The sequence below is a fragment of the Hermetia illucens genome, chromosome 5, assembly GCF_905115235.1.
Source record: "Hermetia illucens chromosome 5, iHerIll2.2.curated.20191125, whole genome shotgun sequence".
NCBI lineage: Eukaryota > Metazoa > Arthropoda > Insecta > Diptera > Stratiomyidae > Hermetia > Hermetia illucens.
This window is the reverse complement of record NC_051853.1, coordinates 62,278,921-62,298,641: the sequence shown is the minus strand read 5'-3', so window position 1 is coordinate 62,298,641 and position 19,721 is coordinate 62,278,921. Positions and strand designations below refer to the sequence as shown.

Genomic DNA, 19,721 nt, shown 5'->3' with positions numbered 1-19,721 from the left:
ATTATCTAAAAGATCATTATGAGTTAACTTAATCAATCTTCAATGACTTTATTACTTCCAGATGTGATGTAACCGAAGAAGGACGTTATTCTGGCAAATACTGTGACAAGTGTCCAACCTGTTCAGGACGTTGTCAAGAATTGAAAGATTGCGTTCAATGCCAAATGTACAAGACCGGTCCATTGGCTGAAGGAAACTTATGTGCTGAAAATTGTACAAATGTCGTAACAATTGGTGTAGATACCGTCACAGCAGATGATGAGAAGAATGAATATTTGTGTACATTCTATGATGAGGACGATTGTCGCTTCCAATTTGCATACACAGATAAGGAAGACGAAAAGAGCGAAGTAAAAGCACAAGAGGAACGTGAATGCCCACCTAAAGTTTTCATGTTGGGAATCGTTCTTGGAGTTATTGCTGCTATCGTACTCATTGGATTAGCTTTTCTATTGTTATGGAAATTGTTAACAACAATCCATGATCGAAGGGAATTTGCGAAATTCGAAAAGGAACGAGCCAGCGCGCGATGGGATACGGTAAGTAATAATTTTAATTTGTTTCCGTATTACAACGACTAAATTTTGTCGGCTACTACTGGGAAAGTTGAAAAATTATAATTTAAACTCAGTCTGAGACTGAGTTCGGGTCGTTGTCCAAGGTCTCATGTAAATTGAGCTTAAGTATTTTACAGACATGAAATGGATTTTCAGGCGTTTAGGCATGCACTTCCTCTAAGTCAATGGTAACTCCTCCAAAGAAATGGCATCCCCTTCTCTGGGATGTTTGTGATTATGCTATTCATCTCTGCCATTTCCAACAAAAACTTTTGTCAAACAGTTTCAAAATTTGGACCAAACAAAACTCAGGTTTTTATTGCTGGGTTGTGCAAGAATATCTTACCGTTGACGTAAATCCTAACTCAAACCGTGCTCGATGTCAATTTGTGTCGTTCTAATGATGTTAGTCTCCCCACGAGCCGTTAAACTATTTTTTTTTGTTTGGAGCGCACACGGTTTCTGGTTAAATTCATTTTTACTGATTGTCGCACTGAAAGGTCGGTGATACCGATTTTACGTTTGATATCCTTTAACAGACTCGAAAATAAATTAAACTAGTGTTTTGATAAAAATTAAAGACGAAGACAGCTGATGGTTTCGTCCTGGACAGAGGCGACTCCTCAGACGTTCTCCATCTGATGACAACTCCTCACTCACTGGGAGCATTGTGACCGAACCGGTTCGCTGGTGTTAGCGCTCATTTTTGAGGTTTTGTGCAGGGTCCTAATTAAACGAGGAATTCAATGAGGCTTTTCAAAATTTAAAAGTGTAGCGTATCTATTCCAAAAGTCATAAATTCAAAAATTCAGCAGCTTTTCGCTCATTCTGTATACTGTTGAATAGTTGATTGCTTTGCACTAATGATTTTTCATACGTTTTTGTTTAGTAGTTAAGTAGCACTCTACTGTCGCGAAGATAACCGTTAAAATATTTCTGGAATGCATCAAACAACACCTTGAAGACTAGATCGACAGAGATCAGACCGGTTTCCACTCTAGATTTTCATTATACCAACCACATTAACACTCTTCAAATCATTGTGGAGTAGTGTGCCTCTTCACTTGCTCTTCATCGATTCGTATCGTGTATCTAGAGGACTCTACGTCGGAAGACCATTCTGAATAAACTAATGGCGATTATCGAAGTGACATATGATGGCGCAACGTGACACGTGCTGCGTCGTAAGGTAGTTTTAGTTTAACTTCAAGTTTGACGAGGCTCAATTCTGTGACTAATGGTATATAGTGAAGTCCTTCGTGCCCTTAACCGGAGGAATCGATAGTTATTAATTTTCGTCAAATACCTCGACTATGTTGATGATATCTGCTTCTTTTCCCACCGATCCATTCACCTCGTCCAAATGGCTGTGGATTTGAAGAAGGCAAATGGAATCGAACTGAAAATAAATACCAATAAAACCAAGGTTCTGTCTGACTAGTCATCGCGCTCTTTCTACCTGAATTTATGGGTAGAGCATTAAAATCGTTGGCACCGAACTCAATGTTACTCCACACGTTAACAGCGGTAGATCTGTCTGCGCGGTTTTCCTCAAAATTGGAAATGCAGATACTTCAACATCATTTTCTCTGTGTTGCTACAAGTGACCGTCACTGTAATCCGAAAGTTCCAAGCTCTTTGTTAGCATTGGTGTTGACTATGAATCCGAATACTCTACCCCAACACAATCTCAAGCGAAGAACTACACCGGCGTACGGGCCAGATGCCAATATACTGTACATTGTCAATAATGTAGTACCCAAAGTACTGAAGAAGAAAGTAAATAGCTCCCAAAATTCATATGAACAAAGAATAGACATTTTGTTGGAGTAAAAGCTTCTGGTTTTTATTGCCGCTAGACGTGTTGATGAAAAATCAAACAATAATGGCTTATGGGCTGCGCAGAGCATATCTGCCCAATCACTATATCTCTTTGAACATGGAAAAATGAATATTGGGGTTCTACCTCTGCTTTATGCCGGGAGATTAGTGGCTCCCCTTTAATACATGGCTGCGTTGATGTCGCATTAGAAGGTTGCTCCTTCTCATACAGATAAAGGATACGGGGGATGTTAGTCTCTCTTGGTCTGCATGACTAAATCAATTAGTAGGACTGCTTATATAAAAAATTAGTTTATTGTTTGTAATAAACAGAATCTTAATAGTTTTCAAACTGGGCCTCTTCGACACTCCGGCTATAATGCGTTTGCCAATTATCAAACGCCATCTGGAAGTTCTTTGCCGGAATGCTCCCGAGAGTTTTTCGTGCACTGGCTTTGGCGTTTTCTATGGAGTCGAATTGGGGTCTCTTCATGGTCTCTTTCAGTCGAGAGAAGTCTGGTGGGGTCATGTAGATGCTGTAGGAGAGAGGCAGCACCATATTGAGGCAGCCGCTGCCGCACGAACATAACGAAGTGGCGCAGCGCATAGTGATAAAGCTTCGAGGAACGGGCGATGTCTGATCGTACATGGTTCACTTGTTTTCCACATCGACCGATCTTTTCCGGTTAAAAATATGTCCAGGAGGAAAGAACCTTTTGTGGACGACACCACAATAACTAAAAAAGTGCAGAAGCTTGGATTTTGCCTTGGACTCGCTCATCGGGCCTTTTCCTAACGAGGAGGGTTGATTGTGTGCCATGCCGAATGGCACTTCGTTTCCGAGAAACACCAGGTTTAGTCTGCGGTAACCACGTTAGAGAAAAAATTGTCTTTTTTCTAATGTATCTCCAAATGTTCAAAATTTGTAAACGATTAGCGTTTTGTTCATCGTTCAGAATTCTTGGGGTAAGCTTCACGCAATATTCTCCTCACTAATCAAACTGACCGATAATTTCCGCTCAGAGTCCAGAAGTTGTTTTACTTCGGTAAAATTTTTAACAACCCTTGATGTTATCTGGGGCTGGCGCGATCATCATCCTCGACGACCGTCCTCTTTTTCTGGAAGGTCATAGCAGCATCTCTGTAGACCTGCTTAATAATCTCTAAGATTTCCTTTGTGGTTTTTCTAAATTTAAAGCAAAACTTCATATTATAGTACTGCTCGAGTTTCCGTTTCCTGTAGGCGCGAAGGATACTGTGGAGTTTCTGTTCGTGAAGGGTTCGCCCACCACGCCCAGCCAGTCGGACTCCTCTCCGTTGTTTTGTTTTGCCCACAGAAAATCAGTCCTATCTTACATACATGAACCAAGCAATTCGTCAGGCATTCTCCTGTATATTTTAGCCTAAGAACATTTGGGTCGATGGTGCACAGGTTGGCCCTGAATCGGATTGTATCATGACATCAGTTTAGTTAACGGGGCCCAGAGAAACCTTTAAGTGCTTCCTCGTTAGTATGACTGTTCTAGGGTTGCCTGTGCTATATTGTGTAATGAACATAAGGGAAATTAGAACCATCGTCCTAAGTGGCCGAAAACGACCTAGAGGGAAGAGCTATCCCAGATAACTAAACTGTTGGCGAAATTGGACTTGAAGGTCTGCCCGCATAGGCTGAAGCTCTATCAAAGTGCTCGGTTGACACGTTCTTGCACGCCTCTGTGCTAACCAGGCTCGGGAATGTGGGGGGGGGTCCTTTGTGCGCTTTGATCCCTCACGTGTTTAATACGAAGGAAACAGAACGCGAGCTAAAACTGGAAAATAAAAAAAAACTCGGCCGCGCACGTGGAGCCAAGTCTCCGGACCCGTCCCGCGATCGAGAGGGAAGATCCACGACGGATCACAATGCCGATCATGGTTTCTTCTGCTTCAGATCGTTATTGAGGCGTGGCCCCTGAGGTTTCCTCTCTTCCTTGACATCCTCAAGCCATTATTTAGAGCATTGTTGTTATTAAGGTTTTGCGGGGTCAAGGAGGAAGAGAGACGAAGGAAGTCCTCAAATAAAAAAAAATTATTTTCAATTCATGTTATATTCATCCACTCAAAAAATATATATAAAAGTAAAATGAAAATGAAAAGTAAAAATATATAAAAGAAAAAAAATGAAATTAAATCAAAAAATTAACGTAAAAAAATACAAAAAAAAAGAAATGAATGAGATCAAAACAAAAAATAACACTTACACGTTGTTTCACTTCGAGCTCGTCGTGGCGTGTATTTGTCGATGCCCTGTTTCTGTCTGTGGATAAAATATTTAGACCACTAAGGTACGAATTACATAATTTAATTATCTATTCATTCAAATATTCGTAAATTTCCTTTCTATTGAGTAAGTAATCATCTATTCCTGATTTCGTCGTTTCCGATCAGTTTTCCTTTGAAATTCTAGAAGATTATTTTGAAATTAAACAATTTAGATCTTCCAGTACGAATGTCGATTTTCCTCGAGACTCCAAAACTTGACCAATTTTCACTCCAAAATCACTTTAAGAGTTCGTAGTTTCGATATTTTCTTTGAATCGACTCCGATGAATGGGCTGGTGGATGGGCCCAGTCGAATAAAATGCACGTAACTGAAGGATAATGTCTGTCGTAAAAATGAAAGCGGATTTCGTCTGTCCAATACCCAAAAAGAAACAAAACGTTCATCACGCTCGATCGCCTCAATGGTAAGGGGATGATAATTAACGACCACCTTCAACCCTTTCAACATTGCAGTCAGATTCCGTACTGCGCTTTTGTTTACGACTTACACAGCTTTAGCAAAAACCTTCTCACGAGTCCTTCGACTGCACTAGTACGTCATACAGTGGTGGTACAGGACTTTCTTCGAGAAATCTGGCAATCTGAAATCGTGTTCGTTTGGCACTCCGAATCGCAAAACACTCACTCGCTAACAACAAACTCAAATTCCACAAATTCATTAAAAATTTTATTCGTCCGTCAACGCTTCTTGCACTAAAAAAAATCCAATTCCTCCAAAAGAACGAAAATCGCACTCCCCAAAATCACTGGCTGTTCCGCAGAACGGGCACAAGTGAAAATCGCGTCAGCCCTCTTCTCATCATCATCATCAACGGCGCAACAACCGGTATCCGGTCTAGGCCTGCCTTCATAAGGAATTCCAGACATCCCGTTTTTGCGCCGAGGTCCATCAATTCGATATCCCTAGAAGCTGTCTGGCGTCCTGACCTACACCATCGCTCCATCTCAGGCAGGGTCTGCTTCGCCTTTTTTTTTCTACCATAGATATGATCCTTATAGACTTTCCGGGCTGGATCAAATGGCCCGCCTACCATAACCTATTGAGCCGGATTTTATCCACAACCTGACGGTCATGGTATCGCTCATAGATTTCGTCGTTATGTAGGCTACGGAATCGCTAAGAATCCAAGTTTCCGAGGAATACATGATGACTGGCAAGATCATTGTCTTTGACCCTATGGTGAGACGTTTCGAGCCGAACAGTTTTTGTAAGCTGAAATAGGCTCTGTTGGCCCCACAGTCTTGCTTTCACTATTCTTCTCGGTGCCACCCAAAACCTTTCTCCGTGTCTCACCGGCCGTTGCACAGCTGTTCACACTGCCGCTACGCTCGCCTTAAACTCCGAGAGTTCATGTTGCAGCAACATGCGCGTGTGTCTACGGATGCGAAGGAGGCGAATTAGATTCCGCTCCCGTCGTGAAGCCGCGGTTACTACAATTGTTTAACGAATAGGTTAAAATTGAGTCTCTGACCCAGAGCTATTGAACAAGAGCTATGCCGATATCCTCTTATGCAAAAAAACCAAAACGTTCTCTGAAATAGGCTAGGTTGGTTGAAGGTTAATCTGCACCAGCTTTACTAGTTTTGATAAAATAAAAAAAAAGCTGCATTACTCTCTTCAGGCTTGTCTACCTTAATGACGGACTGTCTTGTCTCCCGGGAATTTTGAAGTCGCGGATTTTGAAGGAGTTTACTTTTAACAATGTAAAGTTTCGCCAAATTTTAGCGACTAGCCTCCTGGGAATGTCACCGGTCGAAATTAGTTTAAGTTCTAATTTAACCCATCCGTCGCTGCTCTTGGCCCCATGCCACGCCTGTAAATCCTATGAGAATTGATCTTCACAGGTGGTAACATGATACTCCGAATCATTTGCGATGATTCAGGGGGGTATAATGAGGGAGTTGTGATTCTTCTGAGATGTGATACATAATTTCGAGCATCTTACCTCTTGGCTATTCCAAATCTCTAGTGTTAATTTTTGGATGTCGGATTCCTCATCCACAGCTACCTCAAAGCCACATGTAGGTGGCTCCATACTATCTCATTAAAAAGCTTCGTCACTTTGCTACGTGGTAGGATCAGCTTGGCCTCTTCTCCCTTGCAGATGTTGTTTCGTGTACTGGATTCCTCACGCGACCAATCGTGCTTATTCAAATGCTGTCGTTCTAGTATGCGCCAATTGTAATAATTAAAACTGGCCTCATACTAGACCTTTTCTAAACTATCTCGTTAATCAGTAACTCCTGTTTTCACGTCCTTTCTAATCTTGCTTAGAATGTGGACAATTTTTGGTATTGATTGATTATTTAATAGAATATTTTATCTTGCGCGCTAGAACTGAAGGCGATTGATCCACCAGTGAGTGCCAATATGCGTTTATGTTTAATTTAACGTTCTATTTAGCTTCGTTTCAAAACACTAAATCGTAAGATCCTCTAAATCGTAACATCATTTAAATCATAAGATTATCATTAAATTATTTCGAAATATGATCGAATTCTTTCTTTTCCAGGGCGAGAATCCAATCTACAAACAAGCCACATCTACATTCAAAAACCCAACATATGCTGGCAAATAAATCTCCGAAAACGTTTAACACGCATGTTTGGTACAAGTATTAACATTTGTACATTTTTACAATCGAATTTTTTGAATCATTTTCCATCAGAATTGTCCGACGTACAATTTAGAAAAAAAATGTATACAGACTAATCATAGAGTATTTAATACGCAAAATACGTCCTTTCATATTAAAAACGTATCGTAGGAATTTTCAAAGTTACTACATTGAGTAAAAACATACATAAAGCGAACAACTATGAATTATAGGAATTAATTTTACAGAATTCTAAAATTTCAGCAAATATCTTCGCGAAATCAGAAAAACAAGTGCCTGCAAATGGATATCTATTTAGGTTTTCAGTTTAAACAAGTTGCAAATATTTTGCTTGGAAAACGTTTTCACACAACAGCTGGAAGCACATTTTTTTAAACAGAAGATATTACTAAAGCGACTGTAGTTGAGAGAAAACCAGGTGGCTAATCGGATTTATTTCTCTACTTTTGTAATTTTATGATATGTAGCTATTTAAGTGATGTTAATTTAATGTTGTTAGGCGAAGTTTTAAATAATTTTAAAGAAGTGCATATTGTTCGTTTTGTAACAACGAAAATATTGTAAACAAACCAAAAGTCTTCTGCATATGTTTGAGTATACTTAATTTAAATTAAAAATTATTGACAAGTTTACGACTCTTCCGAGAAGTTAGTTTTTCGATCTTCATGAAAAACAACTGATTATAACACGAATATGCCTTGCTGCCATGTAGGACATAGATTTTTTTAACATTAATTTAAAAGTATGAAATAAAAAGTTTTTATAAGCGCGAAATACAAAGATAAAAAATTTTTTGTTTTGAAGATTTATGTAATAAAATAAATTTTAACACCGGACCTTCTTGAGTTTCATTTTCAGATTCTTTTCACTTTCCTTATCTTCCACTAAATGTCCAGTTTATCTTCTATACTTCTGAGTAGAAAAAAGAGTGGATGGAGCGTGGTCCTAAGAAGTTCTCAGTAGGGTGTCAATACGATTTTGTCCAAACAAGGTTTTGATGGTTAACTTGTCCTATATCATCCAGAAATTTGGGGAGGTTTGCTCCGTTTGGGTGTTTTAGCTTTGCGCTTGGTATTAGGTATTCTCCCAAGCGTATTTTCTTACCTTGCATATGCTTCGGACATTGTCCCAGAATATATTTTACTGCTCTCTCCACAGAATCTGCAAACAATGGCATCAGATATCCCCAAGTACCCCGGGTGGGATTCAAGCAATCCCGCGAATGCTTTGGTTCGTATGTAAGTTCGCCGTTTCTCCTCATAGTTTGTGTGTTACAACGAAGATTTCAATATTGGAGTAGGAAGCAGTCGTTTAGGATAACAGTAGGCGTAGCGCAAGGATAATGCGTTAGTTTAAAAGTAAATATGATATTTCATATGTTTTCAAATGGTAGTATAAGTTTCAACGCGGAAAGGCGAATGGGTACCCACGATGAAACACAAAATATTATAAACGCCTTCTCAACCAGCAGCAATAATTTTGCTGACAACTTCTCTCTCCACCTTCATGTGGTGGCCATTGTGTGGTAGAGTTGGAGAAGGATATCTTTTAAAAGACATTGAAACGAACCCTCGAAGACAACCTCAGGTATAAAACAAAAACCATAGGCACGCAGCCCGTATTCAGACTATCAGTCGGCACCCACCGCTTGCATATTAATTGTAACCGAGTAAGGACGAAACGGAGATTGAAAGTACCTGGTTTCTGAAGAAAGAAGTCCACAAACAAATGTAAGTCTGTCTGAGTGAAACTAATGCCAGCCAAATTGAACGATACCTTGATTCCTTGAGACTCGATCAACGTCTCGTTGGCGTAGTTCTTCAGGTTCTCCGATAGTTAGGTAAGATTATCGACGGAGCGTTCTACTAGAGACGACGAGCAAACGATGCCACCGATAGGAATGTAAGGAACGGTGTGCGCAGTTTATTGAATTAAAAGGACTAATTTACCAGGAGCCAATTGAATTACAGCCGAACTCGTTAAATATAAAGACCACCATTTTTTCTTTAGTCTTTGTCGTGATCGGTTGCGTCATTTTGTTCTGTCTATTGCCTGATCAGTATGTACTTGTGAGGCTTTCAAATCACCATCCAACCTATCAAACCACCGTTGTTTCGGCCGGTCTTTTGGTCATTTACCATCGGCTTCCATGTTCAGACCAATTTTTGGCAAGTGAATTGTTATCAGCGCGAACTACTTGACCATTTGATCGAAGACGCCTCTCCCGCAATTTTCTCACGATCGGTGCAACCCCATATCGATCGCGGGTACCCTCATTTCGGATGTGATCAAGGCATGTCACGCCACTAGTCCAACGCAACACTTTCGTCTCCATTACCGCAAGACGACGTTCATTCTTTTTTATAGCCGGCAAACATTCAGAACCCCTAGAGGGCTACAGGGCGGGTGACACAGTAAATTTTAAATTTGAGACGTTCGTTGATATGTTAATCACAAAGAATGCCAGTTGTGGAACGCCACTTCATCCAGGTTACGTTAATTCGTGAAGCAATTACAATTTCGTCATATGCTCGAGGTTCGGCATGGCGGGTGAATATGTAATGATTGGACACATCCTATTTATTATAAAGGATATATTACCTCGTGCAGCGGTAACATGGGTAACATTTTACTGAATACCATCCTCATAGTCTCATACACCCAGAATATTTTTGACCCATACCAAACAGGCTCCACTCTAAGCAAATCAGCAACAAATTTAGCGTTTTTTTCCCTTATTCTGTAGATTTGTTTATTTTGAATAACATACAATTGTTTCGGAGACCATGTGTCTCCTTCAACAGTGCGAATGCCTAATTAACTGATTTATCTTAAACTACACTTATTTATACGGTTATCTTTAAGTGTACTAATCGCCATATATTGGTTTTATTTTTCCCCCCATTCTTCGAGTTTTTTTTCTATTTTTATTACCTGCCATTTTTTTGTTTGCTTACCTTTTTTACCAAGCTCGTTTCCGAGTTTCCTTCGTCGCCCCCTTCTTTGATAATGCATATGCTTTCTGCTGCATCCAAAAGATTTGTTTTTCACACCCGCTTTATAACATCCACATTATCCATCGTTACGGTATGTCCCTCTTCCACCATGTGCTTTGCTACCATTGATTTAATGTTTCGGATTTCGTTTGGTAGATTATCTTATGTGTTCTTCGCAACACCTAGGAGAACACTTAATACCAGATGCAAAGTTGAAAGATTTGGAAGTGGGGAATATAGTAACATTCCTAACAGTTATAGGCTTGCTTGAGATACTACAGTTAGTAGGTACAGTCTAGCCAGCGAAAGGGCACAATAGTTCTTTAAGAACGCAGTGCGACTTCCCCTTAACAGAATAATAATAAATAATAATATTGTTTATTGCTTCCAGTGTTTTCTCGATATCTTCAGTTAGCATTACTGCCAGTACGTCGTCTACGTAACGTACCCAAAATTTCTGCATGATATCCTTTTATTCGATATCCTCTTCTATGCGTGCCATGAAAACTTCGCTTATCAGTGGGCATAGCGGATTATCCATTACAGTTTCTAATGTGGTTTTATAAAACTGGTCTTTACAAATGAATTAATTTTCATTCATGCAGAGAGCTGCTAATTTTGCGTAGATTTTCGCCGGGAGATTTTCTTCTCGTTTAGTTCCACACATTGTTCAGTTAACCACTCCTCGGATATAAGGTTTTTACATCAAATGATACCAGATAATAGCTTTCCTCCAAGTTTTTGTGTGCCAGAAGTGTCTCCACTAACTTCATGCTATTCTTTATTGAATACTTACTTTGATAATTCCCGAGAGTACTGGTTTTCTTCATTAGCCACTTTGCAAGGGGTTGGGAGTTGGTGTCCGCTTTGATTTTTCTTGTTTTGTTACCTTGCTTGTGGATTTTTAGCTGGATTCTCATTCTCAGTAAAGACGAGGTGTACAATCTTTCTTAGTATTTTCCTACTTTCATTGAGCGCCTTTTCTACCCTTTTTATAGAGTCAGGAAGGGTATTATAAAATTCTCATTTTCCAATTTTTCTTCTAGGGCGCTGTTGTATTCATTTTTGTCCATTATTACAGTCGCGTGCCTTTTGTCGACTTTCATGTAGAAAATATCCTTACCTCGTAATTTCTTAACTACGGGACCATATTTGTATGTTTTTTCGCTTGTTGTTCCCTTGCCCAGAATATACCCCACTTCTTTGCGAACGATTTTCTTTGATGCGAGTCTAGATTCCGAATGGCTTCTTCTATGTCAATGATCATATCTTCAATTCATGGCTTTATATCGATTGCGAAATTGAGTACGTTGTTGAGTAGTTCCAGCTCACTTTTCGTAAATGTTTCCGACGCTTTGTTGATAGCGAAGAAAAAAACCTAGTTACTTTTTAATTTTTAATTACTGTACAAAATAAAACATGGACACAAGTTTCAACTTTCACTATGCTTTCATTGACGTTAAGACTATATATTATAGCACAACGAGGGGAATGCTTTACAATTACCGACAAGACTGAGTACGCTGTCTAAAAGCCACAGAATCACTTTTGAGACTTTTCACCCTCAATAATGCTCTAAAACAAGGGCTGGTTTATCATGCATTCTTTTTAACCTGACCTTAATAGCGTGATGTCAATATATTTTGGGTGTGGATAATTTCCGGGCCAATGGGCTTTGGTGGACGGGTTGGACAGCCTGTACGGGTGCAGATCATCCAGCCCAGAAAGTTATAGACTTATGCAATCTCTATGGTAGAAAAAAACACGTGGCAAATCCCGTCTTAGATGGAAGAATGGCGTAGGGCAGGACACCCGGTAGGATATCGGTTGGAAGACGTTAAATAAAAATCTTTTAAAATGGGAAAATAAAAGATGAAATCTCAATCTCTTTTTGTCGTGAATGCGCAGAATTCGTGGAAAACAAGCCAAATTCTAGTCATTGATATCTCCGTGAGTATGCAGCACGTATGTGCGACGATTTATGATATGTCGCGTGACAAAATTTGAAAAAAAAAATAATCTTCGTGGATGAATGATAAATTCGAAATCACCGATGTGAAATTGGGAATCAGCTAAGAATTTTAAAATATGTAGTATGGAAAGAAGTGAGGAAGTCTCGAGAAAATGGAAGACGTAGCTTCAAAACTGAGAATCAATTCGGAAGATGGATGCTCAGAATCGAGTATATCCGTTAATATGCACAGCTCACATTTCCTTTGTTCCGAATTCATCATCCTACCAAGGGTAGGGTAGTTTTTTCCTTGCATTTTTTTTTAATGCAAAACATCTCAAGAATATTGTGTCAAATTTTCAAGTCGATCGAAGTAAAATTGATGAAGGTACGAGTATTGGAACATCTGTTGTTCTAGGCCGGGTCTTTTAGTGTATCAAATTGTAAATCGTTTGTTTTTTAAACTTGCTATTTTTGAAGTCTGTGTACGCCATAACTCAAATTCTACTGTACCAACCAATTTGAAATTTTGCACAACGGTTCTTCACGTAATTTTCCAGATAACCCTGGGAGCTTCTGTTTCTTTTTTAAATTTTTTGTTAAATGTTTAAATCACCCAATTTTTTAGCAAAAATCGAGTTTTTGGCCTACGGAAAATTGAAAAATGAACCAAAAAACCTTGCAGTGTCATCTCCTCCTTAACGAATGCATTTTAATTTTTGTGTCTCAGACCTTTCCGCAACATTATCCTGCACGCCGCAAACCACATTTTGCCGAAGTGCCTCCGGACATTCACTGTCACACGTTCAATTTTAATTTTTTTGCAATAGAAATTTCGGGGAATATTATTTGATTATTTCATTATTATATGGAAATTGACTAAATAAGTTGGCACTAACTAACCATCAGCCTAATCTCCATTTACAAGTGGCTTAAACTCTAATAATTTAAAATTAAATGATCAAATTCCAGAGGCATATGGACCCCAGTTATATATAATATATAAAATCTGTTTGAAGATTCATTGAATTTTTGGTTTCATTTGTGATAGGAGGATGCTATTCCACGCCAACAAATATCTCTATGCTTTTGAAAAACCCTCGATTTTTGATTGGAAAAGTTTTTGATATTTTTTAATTTTTTTTAATACCACATATATAATTTTGAATTTATGTACAAGGGTCAGTCAAATATAAACGGATTTTTTTTAAATGATTTTCCTGAGCACGAAATAATTTCAAAACATTTTTCTACATAGTTACACCTTATACTGGAACACATTTCCCAGCGTTTTGGAAGTTTCCTGATTCCGTTGTTATAAAAAACTATCCACAAAGAGTGCAACCTCTTCATCGAGATTGAATCTTTGACTTCCAAAAGGAACTGACTAAACAGATGGTATTTACACGGATTCATGCGTGTAGTGGTGAACCCAGGAGACACAAGCCACTATACAACTGAGAAAACCTTCTTGAGCATAACGAGCCAGCAACTCTGGTAAATTTCCAAAAAAGCCTTTTTTGATCAGGGAGAAGAAGCCGAGCCATCGTGCTAAAATCTTTGAGAATGCAAGTGCCTTTCTGATGATGTACTGTACACTTCCGTGACTTGAATCTACTGAAGAAGCAATTTTGTCGACGGTGCGGCGATGTCCCTCCTCTAAAAGCTCCTTAACTGCACGAATGTTTTCGTCTGTAATGAAAGTTGTGGACGCCGACCGTGATTGTGATTTTCAATCATTTCTCTCCTTCAGAAAATGAGGCGAGTTTGAAGAGAATTTCACTCCCGAATTGCGGCCGTAAACGTGTAAAAAAAATCGAACGGATTTCTCTTTTTCTCTCGTCAAAACTTTCACAATAATCCGTTGCACTACAGAAGTAGGAACCATTTCCTCACCCATTGGCGTCGGTAGTGGGTGCGCAGGAATAGGGAGACCCTAGCGCAATTCGTGGAAAAAAATTCAGAGCCTCCCAACTCTCAAATAACGTCAGATAACCAAATTCCCGTTCATATATTATCTCATTTTGCGGATCGACAACTCAGTACTCTTCTGGGAAGAATTTTACGAAAAACAGACATTCCCGGATAATAATAATGCAATGATAGAACAGAACAGAACAACGAGCATATTTTTTTCAGACTAAACCTATTTCAGGATGAAACGAGAAAGATGGTGATTACAAACCGTGAAAAATAACGAAGGATAAAACTATGTGAGCAATGTAGAAGTGCCTCTATCTAATGCAATGGGTGAGCATGTAATTTTTTTGGCGTTATCTTGCGAACAAGCTACATCAGATGACTGTGGAGTCATATCGAATATCTGGTTTGTGTCTAGAAACCTGGAGCGCTCATCGAGTTTGAGAATTTTATGTTGCTGCAAATCATAGTTGTTACCGGTTTCAATACATTATTGAGTCCAGCCAACTACAGGGTGCGGCAGCATAACTTCCTTTTTTCAAAACTCAATAAAAACTATTGTATGCATCGGAAAATATTTATTTATTTTTTATAATGTAGGTACATGTCTAAAGTTTTTATTTACATTGTTTTGAAGATCAAATCTGTTAGGTGACGTCCCCCATTCTCCATACATTGCGTAAACCAATTTTTGGCGTTTGTCATAACTCTTGTTAGCATAGCAGGTGTTATGTTGGCAATTTCTTCTTGGATGTTGGTCTTCAAATCTTGTAGGGTTCTTGGACGGTTCACATAAACACGGGATTTCAAAAAACCCCATAGAAAAAAAATCACAAGGGGACAGATCGGGAGAGCGTGCCGGCCATTCCAAATCGCCTCTAATTGAGATAAGGCGCTCTGGAAAGTGTTCCCTCAAAACAGCCATCGATGCTCTTGAAATGTGTGCATTTGCACCGTCTTGTTGGAACCAAGTGTCCCCCAAATCCAAATTTTCTAGCCGTGGGAAAAAAAAATCTGTAGCATATTTACATACCGGTCCGAATTCACTGTCACTGTAACCTCATTTTCCTCAAAAAACCAGGGACCAATAATTCCAGCTGAGGAAATTGCACACCACACTGTGACTTTGGGTTAATGCAAAGGCTTTCGATGCAATTCTCGAGGGTTGGTATTAGCCCAGTAGCGCATGTTTTGTTTGTTAACCGACCCACACAAATGAAAATGGGCTTCATCGCTAAAAATAACAATAGCACCCTCGGGGACGACATCAAGAAGAAGCTCACATGCGTTCATCCGAGAATTGAAGTCACGTTCTGAATCTTATAGGGATGAAAATGAAGATCATCACGAAGAATTCTTCTCACAGAACGATCGCATAGTCCAAGGGCAGATGCGTGTTTGCGCGCAGAACGCCGTGGCGATCGCAACATTGACGCTCTCACTGCTTCGATATTCTCAGGTGATCTAACGGGCCGAGGGACTCCAGTTCTTCCTTTTGTCGCACTTGCAGTTTGTCTGAATGTAGTGACCCATGTAACAATTGATTTGCGGTCTGGGACGGGAGCCAACGGGGCTAAATTAAAGCGATTCCGAAATGCACGCTGTGTTGCAATAACCGAACATCCGCTTGAAAAGTAAACCTCAACGGCAAAGGCACGCTCCTCACTATTCCAACGCATGATGGCGACTGAACCGTGTCGGGACAAAACTTTACAGTATCCCCTCTTGAACGAGACCACTAGCGCTCCGCTATGACATCAACTAACTGAGTGGCGCGCATTTTAAAAAAGGAAGTTATGGTGCCGCACCCTGTATAAACTAGCCACACACTGAACATTTTTTTTATGCTGTTGAGTGGGATAAAAGGTTTTGTTTTACATAAAATCTTAACAAACAGTAAGAGAATATACTTTACTTGCAAATAACAGTAATTTTATTCAAGGATATCCAGATATCACCTTACGACTAGCGAAAATAAACTTAACTCATTATTTAACTAATTCACTAAATTTCACTTTATTTCACTATTTCACGAAGCTTTACTGAATGGTAATTTGAAAAAGTCAACATTTGTTTTGGCTATTTCCTTGATTTCTTTCTGCAACAATTCGTGTAATGTTTCACCGGTGTGTCGATAAATCCATTTTCCATTCTCGGTTTCAACGTCACCTACAAAGTCATATCGTTTAGGCCCACTTGTAGGTGAACTAAGCCAAATTTGTTTGTTAGGCGTTTGTCGATTGATAACATATGAACCGTAAGTGGGGCCAAAATTAACGGTGAGAACGCCATCCTTAAAAAGGGAAAAAAAATCAATTAAGATGAGATCGATATTAATTCAATGAGTTAAATGATCAAATAATGTGAGTGAATGCAAAAAACATTCAATATGAATGTACTTTCTCTAAATGTTTAATAAATGCATGCAATGCAATGTATGGGCATATCCCCTCCCCCCTTCTGGATCACATTTCTTATCAATTGGAAATATCTTGTAAGACGGCTATCAGTTGGCCTCCAAAATTGAGACCGCAATAAACAAGTTCGCAACCGGAAGCCGTATGAACGATTTTGTTGATGTTTGTTGGGTGCACGATGATTCCATTTATGCATAGTTCGTAGTGTACATGCAGAATGTCCGGCTATTCAGTTCAGTGTGATGTTGACATTCTACATGCGCATGGGGTCCTATTGACCTTTTATAGCTTTGTTAATAATAGGATTCCCATCAACCTTTCCGACATGGTGCCTACGATGAGCATAAGAGCCTCTACCACCCTCGAACGGAAGTTTTTTTTTCAAATAGTTCGCTTCATTTATCGAATACCTCCATCAATTCTTTTTTTCTTGCTTGAATACATCGATCAGATCTTCAGAGCCAGCCCGTAGCATTCACGAAAGAAAGCAGCTCTCCCACCCTGCAGCTAGAAATTTCTCTGAGGTCCCCAAAGAATGGTTTACCCAGTGTCCGCCAAGTGTGGCCAATCCGTCAGCCCGCTCATATCCCTCTATGTTCCTATGCCCGAAAACTCAGAGAGTGACCTTGAGCGTGCCGCCCAGACGGTTCAGCGCTTCTCTGCACTGCCCCACCAGACTGGAAGATGTCGTCGCTGAATACAAGGCCTTGATGGCCGCTTAGCTGTCGGTCAGAATGGCTATGTTACGCTTGGGGCTCGAATCTCGCTCCAGCCATCGACCGACTTCCAATATCGCCAGTACTTCCGCCTGGAATACACTAGCGAAATCTGTTAGACCATACGACTTGGATACACTGTGTGTATTCGAGAAAACCCCCGCGCCGACTCCACAGGCTATCTTTGATCTGTCCGTAAAGAATACTGTGTCATAATCTTGCAACACGCCGATGGTTTTCCACTTTGCCCTGGTTGGAACGTCTACAGCAAAGTTTCTCGTGAAGTTCAGCTTGCATGTGGCATAATCTCTGGGGGATGCCCAGATTTCCCGGATTTCTAGGATGTTGCTGTGGTCGTATGACTAACTAAGTTCTTTGATACCCCACATGACCATGTTCTGTGAAAAAATTTACACCCTCCTTTCGCATGTACGAGTATGAGGAGCCCGCTTAAATTTCAACACAAGATGACGCCATTCGTTCCATGTAAAGGGACCACACGTTCACATCAAATTTCGTAACAATCAGTTCAGCCGTTTCTGAGCAAATCGGGTGTGATAGACAGACGGACGGGGTTGAACCGATTTTAACAGCATAATTTTCTCCGGCCGGAGTTTACACTCTACGGCCCTAGACAAGTACCATATAGCGCAGACAATTGAGAGGGAGTGTGTGCTTTTTTGGTCCAGTCACGCAGACGCAAAGGCGTAGTTGGCACGCTATGCCCTATTTCATGTAGCTTATATCTACAAATGCCCGGATAGCTCACTGGTTAGAACACAAGGCTGCCGTACGGAAGGTCGTGGTTCAAATCTCACTGGTGGCAGTGGAATTAATATTGTGATTTGATGTCGGATTCCGTAGACTCAGCTGTAAATGAGTACCTGAGTTCAAATCAGCGTAATAATCTCGGGCGAACGCAATGCTGACCACATTGCCTCCTACAGGCTATCCTGTAGTGTACCGTCACAGTCTTGAATGAAGTGCTCTAACTCATTTCAAGGCCCTAATCCAATATGGATTGTTGCGACAACGATTATTATTATATCTAAAATGTAATCCTCTTAGCTAGTTTGTAATTCTTGTTATAGAATGAAACGTCCATACTATGAAAGTCCTTCAGTAAATCTAACCTGGTAAAATGTTCTGCTCTTACCCCATATGAAATGTCCGACATTTTCAGGTGATCCACTTGCTCTACGATTTCCTCGAAATACTCAGAAAGGGATTCAAGAGTTTCGGAACAAGCTTTCTCATACTGAACTGGATCTAGGTCGCTAGTTGTAGTGCATTTCCTTGAGAGGGGAGGAGCTACTGAAATGAGTTAAGGATCTTTAGAGAAAGTTGCATAAACGTTGAAATTATATTTTCTAACTTGTCCGCGCAGACACCGCATTCCTAAACGCTGGCAGAAGCGATCCAATAACCCGTGTAATTTGAATTGTGCTCATTGGAATAGTTTCAACTTCAGTCCCCTCTTATCAGTGAAGTCTCCCGGCCAGGTAGATTCCGACTTGACATAACCTTGTTGCTGACAAATATCCACAGAATTGAGAAATTGTGGATCTTAGCGGGTCCATATTGTAGAAGAGCTAACTGCATTGAGAAATGAACGAATTTTGGGTGTATATTCAAGAAATTATTTCTTAAAGTGGGTGAGAGGATAGTGAATATGCTGTGGTTTTTCGTGATCCTAAAGTTCTTGCAAAAAATTGGGTGTAGGGTACTTCACATCGAATAGCTTCGCATCATAACAAGAGAATTCAAATTTCAACGGCCCCACACCCTCTGGTCCATTTTTCTACGTAACGTACTAGAATTGAACGAATAAGTACTATGTCGGTCGGCCTTTCGTCAAAGCTTCATGTATGAGGTGTCACTTGACTGGAGTGGATCTTGTGTGAATTTTTAAGTTGAAAGTTGCGCGAATTACTCGTTTAATAAATAGCCCAATTAGCATTTATTTTACTCGAGTGCTTTGGTTAAGATAGTGTTCGACTTTTGGCATTCGCCTTGTTCCATAAAAAAGTGTAAGTGAAGTTCTTTTTAAAAAACACGAGAAAAATTTTGTGTGTGTGCGAAATTGAAACCCGCCCCAAAAATCCGTCCGTCAGGTAAAATAGGGAAATGTTACATTCCGGCATAATTCAAAACTTGCCCGGCTTAATGGCTGTATGTCATGTGAATTGGGTATGGACCCCGGATTCCGGTAGACTCCTGCAAGTACAATGCAGTGAAATGCGGCTTTCGTCGAGATGTTTTTACGGTTGGGACTTAATATGGAAATCTCGCGCATGAAAAGATGACTCGCTGCCTCTTTAGCGGCGCGAGGCTATGGTAGCGGCAGCATCGGCAACGGCCGCCTTTGCCCATTTGTTGGCTGGCGTAGCCTAAGGTGGCAGCGGG

General features: G+C 40.1%; 3 protein-coding genes across 7 annotated transcripts in view; 2 read left to right on the top strand and 1 right to left on the bottom strand.

Moving 5' to 3' along the window:
• Positions 1 to 8,151, top strand: part of LOC119656668 (integrin beta-PS) — a 39,830-nt gene extending 31,679 nt beyond the window's left edge. For all 4 annotated transcript variants that reach the window (XM_038063149.1, XM_038063146.1, XM_038063148.1 and 1 more), the window contains exons 9-10: positions 62 to 539; positions 7,211 to 8,151. In XM_038063149.1, the coding sequence (XP_037919077.1) occupies positions 62 to 539; positions 7,211 to 7,276 (544 nt within the window). In that variant the 3' untranslated portion in view covers positions 7,277 to 8,151. The remainder of the gene's footprint in view (positions 1 to 61; positions 540 to 7,210) is intronic.
• Positions 8,152 to 16,092: 7,941 nt separating this feature from the next.
• LOC119658231 (frataxin homolog, mitochondrial) lies at positions 16,093 to 18,874 on the bottom strand. 2 transcript variants are annotated; one of them, XM_038065509.1, is made up of 3 exons: positions 18,691 to 18,874; positions 18,472 to 18,626; positions 16,093 to 16,475 (listed from the first exon to the last, which is right to left on the bottom strand). In XM_038065509.1, the coding sequence occupies exons 1-3, from the start codon at positions 18,764 to 18,766 to the stop codon at positions 16,212 to 16,214; spliced, it is 495 nt and encodes a 164-aa protein (XP_037921437.1). In that variant the 5' UTR covers positions 18,767 to 18,874; the 3' UTR covers positions 16,093 to 16,211. The 2 variants fall into 2 exon arrangements, with proteins under 2 accessions (XP_037921437.1, XP_037921436.1); XM_038065508.1 differs by having other exon boundaries at positions 18,472 to 18,629; positions 18,691 to 18,871.
• A 301-nt stretch (positions 18,875 to 19,175) lies between these two features.
• Positions 19,176 to 19,721, top strand: part of LOC119658230 (moesin/ezrin/radixin homolog 1) — a 79,558-nt gene continuing 79,012 nt past the window's right edge. The window contains exon 1 of the mRNA XM_038065504.1: positions 19,176 to 19,345. The gene's annotated coding sequence lies outside the window, so the exon portion shown is untranslated. The remainder of the gene's footprint in view (positions 19,346 to 19,721) is intronic.

What these genes read in the sequence shown, in the direction of transcription:
- LOC119658231 (XM_038065508.1), bottom strand. Translation starts at nt 18,766, where the DNA reads ATGAGCACAATTCAAATTACACGGGTTATTGGATCGCTTCTGCCAGCG. An exon ending in TGCGGTGTCTGCGCGGACAA is followed by an intron (nt 18,630 to 18,690) that starts GTTAGAAAATAT and finishes AACTCATTTCAG; the next exon opens with TAGCTCCTCCCCTCTCAAGG. An exon ending in TGTCGGACATTTCATATGGG is followed by an intron (nt 16,476 to 18,471) that starts GTAAGAGCAGAA and finishes TCCCTTTTTAAG; the next exon opens with GATGGCGTTCTCACCGTTAA.